This window comes from Micromesistius poutassou, assembly GCF_964030765.1.
Source record: "Micromesistius poutassou genome assembly, contig: SCAFFOLD_5579, whole genome shotgun sequence".
In the NCBI taxonomy this organism is placed as follows: Eukaryota; Metazoa; Chordata; class Actinopteri; order Gadiformes; family Gadidae; genus Micromesistius; species Micromesistius poutassou.
Window position 1 is genome coordinate 1 of NW_028180559.1, and position 7,221 is coordinate 7,221.

Below are 7,221 nucleotides of genomic sequence, written 5' to 3' on the forward strand. Positions count from 1 at the left end.
CACCGTGGTCTTGACTCTCAAAAACTCCACGACTTCAACCGCTACCATGACAGTGCCAACGGCAGAGACCAGTGACGAACCAAACAAGAACAAAACAAAACTCTGAGTAACCACATTTTAGGTTAGATTTGATCTACACCAAACCTAACCCCCCGAACAACCAAATAAAGGTTTGTGCTGAATCAATTAGCAGATTGGATTAATATGATGCGTTAGGAAGGCCGAGGTGTGACTAAACCACCTTGGCATTTTCCCCAACTGAAATGTTAGCAGACAAGGCCTATATGTCTGCTTGAGCACTTGAGTCGGAAATTGATTTAAAAAATGTGATGCCCCCGTACTTCTCCGTCTCACTCTGTTTGCACAGTGGAGGATGAGGAAGGTGGCTGGAAATTAATATTTGTTCCCTCTCAGCCCACTAGCCCACCGGGGGTCAAGAACAGAAAAAGTCACAGACTACTTGGAGTTTTCCTGAGTGCCCTGAAACAGGAGGACATGCTACAAAACCATTGTTATGGTACAGTATTCGATTACAATTGGCTACAGTGTTCTCTGGTGTTTATGGCTTGAGAATGATGATAAAGAAGCAGGCCCGGGGGGGGGAGGGGGCAATAGAATGAGATGTGCATGGAGGTTACCGAAGAGTAGCATAGAGGTTCAACTCTTGGCTCCTCTTTAACCAACGCCTCTGTCCGCACCATATAGAGTGCTGCATTAGATACATTGAAAAAGAGAAAGACATTCAGATGCTTTTAAAAACCACCAAACGAGGTGAGAAGTGAAGAGAATGTACGGTCCTCAGCACAATACCGCCAGCGTGGACCAACTCACAACAAAAACAAACAAAAACCTTTGATAGTTCACACTTGAACATAGCTCTGTAGGAAAATATAGTACAAAACCTTTGTCCTGAACATTTCTAGAATGTACAAACCAACACCAGGTACAGCAAAAAAAATGTTTTTTTTTACATGGAAACAAAGTCATAGGCATTGAAAACGGTGTCCCAAAGTGGCTAGTGTGATCAATATCAGTTGAGTTTTATTTTAGCTTTTTTAAATTTTCTTAATCCTTTTTTATTAACAAAAATAGAAGCTTTGAGTAATCTTTGAAAAGCCAGCAAGCCCAGAGTAGAAAAAAAAAAAAACTAAGTATCGTAGACAGCTCTGCTTAAGGGTTGAAAGGACTGTACATCCAGGGAGTTATATACACAGACAGACATATAAATCACATATATGTATTCAACCAGATAGTCTACATACAATAAAAGGCTTCTAGAGGCGTTACTTCAAATGCAAAATTAAAAACATACAAAAAAACAAAACAAAACACACCGTTTACAAACGACATCAGGCAAAATGAACAAAACAGATCTGATAACTATACATGAAATACAAAGGGTTCCATTTCCGAACCAAAGGTTTTGCATTGTGTATGTTGCGGATATGCAAAGTTTAACCAAATTGTTAACAGGCATGTTGGGGAGATTCTTTTGTTTGGTTGATGACCTCAAATGGCACGTAAGTTAGATATATTTATAAAATTAAAAGTCTTTGTAAATATGATCTTAATTATTTTAGCAGTTGCATGAGGATGGGATAATAGTTACTTAACACGTGCATATAGTCAAAATCTCACTTCAAAAACATTTGCCTAAGACATGCTGGCATTTACCGTATCTTTACCCCTTTCTCTCCCTCTGGTGAATAATATTAAACAGTATTACAGTGGGCAACCCTCGCTTGGTCCCTCACACTAGGAAGAAAAAATAATAATAATTTGGTATGAGCAGACACTGACAAAGAGGGCCTGATCAGAGTAGCATATTTTAAACCTTTTTCCAACAGTTGCCACCCAATGCTGATTTCCATTTAAATCTGCTGCCAACTTGGCATATTACCACTACTTTATACAACTGCCAACCAGATGAATTGAGCAGTCAATAAGAAAAGTTAAATAAAGCAAGAACAGGAGAAACTTGGAAATGGAAAGAAAAACTGAACCGAAACCAGCAGGAGTCGGCGGCTAACTGGAAAAGGGAAAACAAAACAATAAGAGTTAATAAAAGGCCTCTGCGTGAGGAAAAAACAACTAATAACTAAATCAGATTCAAAGAAGGGTATTAACCAAGAGGGAGAGAAAGAGCGGTCGGCCGTCTTAAATTTACCCCCGAAGGAACAAATCAACCCACGCTCACTGTCCTGAGTGGCCAACTGCCCTGTGAATCGCTCAGGAGGTCATGTGCAAACAACAAAATGCAAACAAAACAAAAACAACGTTATTCTGCCCAACGTTTTCCGCTGAAGAAAGTCATGAAACATTAGTGTATTTCTCCTTCATATGTCCCCATTCAGTACTGTGTGTGTGAGTTAACGAGCGCGTCGCACTCAGGAGCGTCTGAGCTGGGCCAGCCTGCGCTGCAGCTGCAGCTGCCTGGCCTTCAGCTGCCTCCTCTCCTGGGCCTTCTGCCGCTCGCCGGCATGGAGCTGCTGCAGGTACTGGGTGGCGCGTGTCAGGATGGCCACCTTGGGCGTCTTCGGGCAGTCCGCCAGGCCCGGGATCTCGTCCCGCAGCAGGAGGAAGCGCGAGCGCAGGTCGTTGCGCCGCTTGCGCTCCAGGAAGTTGTGCGCGCGCCGCTTGTCCGTGTCCTCGCCGTCCGACGACTGGGGGCTGGAGAGGCGCGAGTGGGAGTAGGAGAAGCCCTGCGATGGCGGGGAGGAGGAGCCCGAGGCGGGTGGCGAGGAAGGCATCTCGTAGAAGGAGGACGCGGCGGTCGACGGGGAGAAGGCGGCATCGGGCGAGGGCGAGCGGGATGCGCCGCCGCAGCGGCCGCCGCCGGCGGGATTTGAGACCGTACGGCCCGGGCGTGGCTGCTGGAGGTAGGGGCCGAGGGAGTTCTGGCTCGGGTGGGGGAGGGGCTGGTGGGCGGGGCCGTCCGGCCGCGCCCGCTTGCGGGGCGGGTCGGGCAGAGTGTCGGGGGAGGGCGCGGCGTAGTTGTGCTGCTGCTGGTGGATGGAGATGTGGAAGCGTTTCATGCAGGGGTCCAGGTGGTCGGCGCACACCGTGATGGTCACCGGCTGCCGGCTGTTCACCAGCCGGCGTGACTTGTGTTGCCGCTGCTGTTGTTCCACTGTCACCACGTCGATCTCCTCGTCGTCGTCGTCCTCATCTTCGTCGTCCTCGTCATCGTCTTCAAACAGCAACAAACCCCCCGAAAAAAAAGAAATGCATAAGTTATAAATGAGTGTATTGAATTCCAGGGCTGATCAACTATTTAACTACAACTCGGCATCCGCTGCAGAGTGTGAGAGCTAGGCCAATTCAATTAGCGACGTAGGAGACTGATTCAAAGAGTAGCACGCTAAGGCACACACACACACACACACACACTAAGAACCACTTGCTGATGGCAGACCACTTATCTACAAAACAGAGAAAATGGTTTTCAGTGTCAATAGACACTCAGCTCTGCGCGCTGAATTAATTTACAACACTGAGAACTGCAAATGAAACAGCACCTCAAGAAGGCGCTAAAAGCAAATTGATTCTCACCAAAGGACAAGGTATTTTGGATCGGTGACTGAAACAAACCCAAACCTGGGCAAACTGATACAATACTGTTTTGTTTTTTTGCTGAGGAATGCTGGTGGTTTATGTAAGGGCAACTAGTTCCCATTGTGGCATTCCACCCACCATTATAGTACTGCATCAAAACCCAAATACCACATTGTGGGGATAGGAGACTGATGGAGTGAGGGGACACTTGACAGACAAAATCTTGGAAGATGGCGTGGAACAGTTATTCTTATCACAAAGCTATATATGGAATATATAAAAACTTTATTTGGACTAATACGTCAAATATCAACCACAGTTTGTGGTTCGGATATTGTTGGCTGAAGTACAAACCACAAGAACATGAGGCAGCAGCTGGTAGCCTGGCACCCAGCCAAGGAACAGATGTTTCAATGGGCGTGTCGCTGTGGAGCCGTGGCGCATGTGTTGCATGCGCCAAGGTAACGCATTGCAGTCATACATGCCACCCTCAAGTCCTCCATCCTCGACAAGTATAGGTCACCACACCAAAAAAAACTATTCGTTCGTATTCGTTTTACAAAATGTTAGGCTACATATTTCAATACAAAAAAAAACGCCAGTGATTCAAGTTGCACTGACCTGATGTATCGGTGTGGGACTCGGAGCCGGAGGACACTTGAGGTTTTTTACAGCCGCCCGTTAACGGGAAAGTGAGGACTGCAGCTGGGTCCACACAGTCGGTCGCCAGGCTACTGATCAGTGGCGCATCGGCCGAGACGCAGTGCGTCCTCCCTGAAGACTGAACGGCGGGTGCCGTTGGTAGGCCTACTTTGGCGGCAACCGAGCCAGCGTGGGAGACGATCCGCTCCTCCACAACTTTCTCCGCCTGCAGTCCGGCGGATAAACCGCTCCACATACAATCCTGGATGATGATAGAGCTCAGGTTGCTGAAGGAGTCGTTCACGGTGTTCACTTTGCAAGGCAAGTCCTGTTCCTCGTCCTGGCCCAAGAACTGAGACATCAATTCCAATCGATCAGCGAGCGACTGATGTACCAGTCCGACCTTGCCTGCCCCTTCGACCGTCCGGATGGGGGACATGGGCGGGGTCAGCACCAGTTCAAATTTCTTCCATATATCCTCGCTTGGCGCCGTGGACTTGAAGAAATCCTCGTCCGGGTCGTGGTCGTCGTAGAAATAATGTTGGTTGTGGTCGTACTCCATCTCCCAGTTCTCATACCGGGGGGCGGTGGAGCTGATGCCCGGCATTGGGGCTGCAGACCTGGCGCCTCGCTCCTGGGGTTATGGTGACACAATGTTCTCTCTGTCTGGACATGGTGGAAAAAAAGTCGTACACACTTTAAAAGGCGATTCATAGCATCGATGATATCCTACTTAATATAATGTTGCTAATTGGGTGTGCGTTTTCCCATCATGTTAGTTTTAGATCTTTCTTTCAAAGGATTGTACACAACCATGTGTCGTATGGACATCAACGAGAAAGTTTCTTTTACGCGTGTGCTTGCATGGTAGTGGGATAAGTTCAAGTTTCGCAACGTAGTTATTACACAACAGTGCCGCTGTTTAAAGTGTGCGGTGACAGCCCACCACAAAACACAGGTCGATTAAAAAAAGACAGTTACCTCCAAACCTGTAGGCCTGCTAATTGAGCTTTAATTGCGGGTTAAGATGCATCCCATGAGTGAAACCATTTCCCCTAACCTCCAAGCGTCACAGAGCCCGATCACCCCCAGTACAGGTCGTAGATTAAGGTAAAACAAGTCAGCTGCCGGTAAATTCGGTTATCAATTAATTAATAGGCGTGTACTAAAGCCAAACTTCTGAAGCGGTAAGCTTCCGCTATCCTCGAAATACACTCAGAGCCCCGCCATATAGGCTAGTCCCATGGTAAATTGGACAATACTTCACAAAAAAAAAGACGAAATCCCCAAGTGGTGGAGTGGTCATTTATATTACCTGGTAGTGCTAGTGCTGATTTCGTCTTCATGGATTCTGTGTGAGCGTAAAAGTGGGGAAATAAAGATGCGTAGTTCTCGGGCAATAGCCTACTTCTTGAACGTCCGCTTCGGTTGGGGCGTCCCCTCTTTGTCTTTGACGGTTAATTGCCACAAATAAAGATCACTCGTGTGTTCCTACTCCTCAAATGTTGGATCCGTTTTTTTTTTTTTTTTACTGCGGTCACTTTCTTTGCCAGCAACGGCGCTATCTGATCTGGGTTAGGCAAGTTGTCTATATGCATAAAAGGCGGGTCGTAGTAGTGAAGACACGCCCATATTTAAAGGGACACTGTATTTTTTTTCCTCATCAATATCAGCTGCGAACGACGGTGCGATGAAAACGAAGTGAAGCAACAAAGAAGTTTGTTTTCATGCAGGCACTCGTACGTCTCTGTGTTATCAATTAACTGAAGTTATATTGTATTAGTGAGACTATATAAACATGTGTAGGCCCTGAACATATTCATAATAAAACAAAGAAAAATAATAAAGCCAACATCCTAAAATATAAAGGGAAATTATAATATCTATACATATATTGTGTGGAACAATGTCATAAAGTGTTACGTAAACATAGCAATAAAAGTCATTAAACAATTACAGCTGTATCGTTGTATACAGGAAAAGTACAATTATGTAATTCACGTGTGTTTATCCTGATATATGTTTTGCCTGAGTCTGTAGTGCAGTCGCTGCATGACATCATGTGTACAAACTCGCTGTGGTATCAGTTTGAAGATGCAGAGCTCTCATCAACCTAGGGGGGAGAGAGAGAGAGAGAGAGAGCGAGGGGGGAGAGGGCCACACAGTATCGACTCTCCGCAGAGAGTCGATACTGTGGCAGAGTTCCATGTCTACCCTGTCATGGGGACCTCTCTGACAGCTGCAACGCATGAACCATGAGTTGGCATGCATGCAGAATATAGGTTTACCTGACACAAAACACACACACACACACACACACACACACACACACACACACACACACACACACACACACACACACACACACACACACACACACACAAATACAGATTTCCAACTCATCATGTTTCTTTGTTCATCCAGATTGCACCAACATTAGGGTTGGCTGAACAGTTTATTTTTTTGATGAAGTTAAGAGTTTAATGTTTAATGTCAGGGTATGGGTTTGGTGGGAAAGCAAAGCATCATGGGACTTAACCCTAGAAATAAAATAGTTTTGCACACAAAAATGAGGACAAAAACCAACACTTAAGAAGCAGGCTTTTTGTACGCAACAGATACTAAAGAAACCGCTCTTCTACTTTACCTCTGCCAGCCACCCTACTGGGCAAGGAGCAGTGGAGCAGACAGCGTGAAATTATGGTCTGTCCGGCTCATCTTCTCATCAAGCATGGAAGCCCCTCCACCCGCCCATCACCCCCTCACACACACACATGCCCGCACGCAAGCACACACACACACACACTCTCTCTCTCCTCTCTCTTTCTCTCTCTCTTGTCCCCCCCCTGTTGTCACCATCCCTCACCCCCCCCTCGCCCTCCCCCTCTGCCCTTTAAAGCCCATCGCTCTCTGTTCAAAAGATCTTTACCCTGCACGATGCGGAGGAGAGACTCAGGGAGTGCTGATCTCTCCTCTTATTTCTCACGAGAGAGAGTCTTTAATGAGAGAGAGAGCAAGAGAGAT

The 7,221-nt window shown here is 46.6% G+C and overlaps 1 protein-coding gene across 1 annotated transcript; it reads right to left on the bottom strand.

Moving 5' to 3' along the window:
• Positions 1 to 106: 106 nt before the first annotated feature.
• LOC311370695 (protein L-Myc-1b-like) lies at positions 107 to 5,674 on the bottom strand. Its single transcript, XM_084489029.1, has 3 exons — positions 5,513 to 5,674; positions 4,177 to 4,863; positions 107 to 3,190 (listed from the first exon to the last, which is right to left on the bottom strand). Exons 2-3 carry the CDS (start codon positions 4,802 to 4,804, stop codon positions 2,388 to 2,390), a joined length of 1,431 nt encoding a protein of 476 aa, XP_084345155.1. The 5' UTR covers positions 4,805 to 4,863; positions 5,513 to 5,674; the 3' UTR covers positions 107 to 2,387.
• Positions 5,675 to 7,221: the final 1,547 nt, after the last annotated feature.

Excerpts from the sequence above, each read along its gene's own strand:
- LOC311370695 (XM_084489029.1), bottom strand. The coding sequence starts at position 4,804 with ATGCCGGGCATCAGCTCCACCGCCCCCCGGTATGAGAACTGGGAGATG. Across the intron at positions 3,191-4,176 it reads GTCCCACACCGATACATCAG|ACGATGACGAGGACGACGAA; the intron begins GTCAGTGCAACT and ends TGCTGTTTGAAG.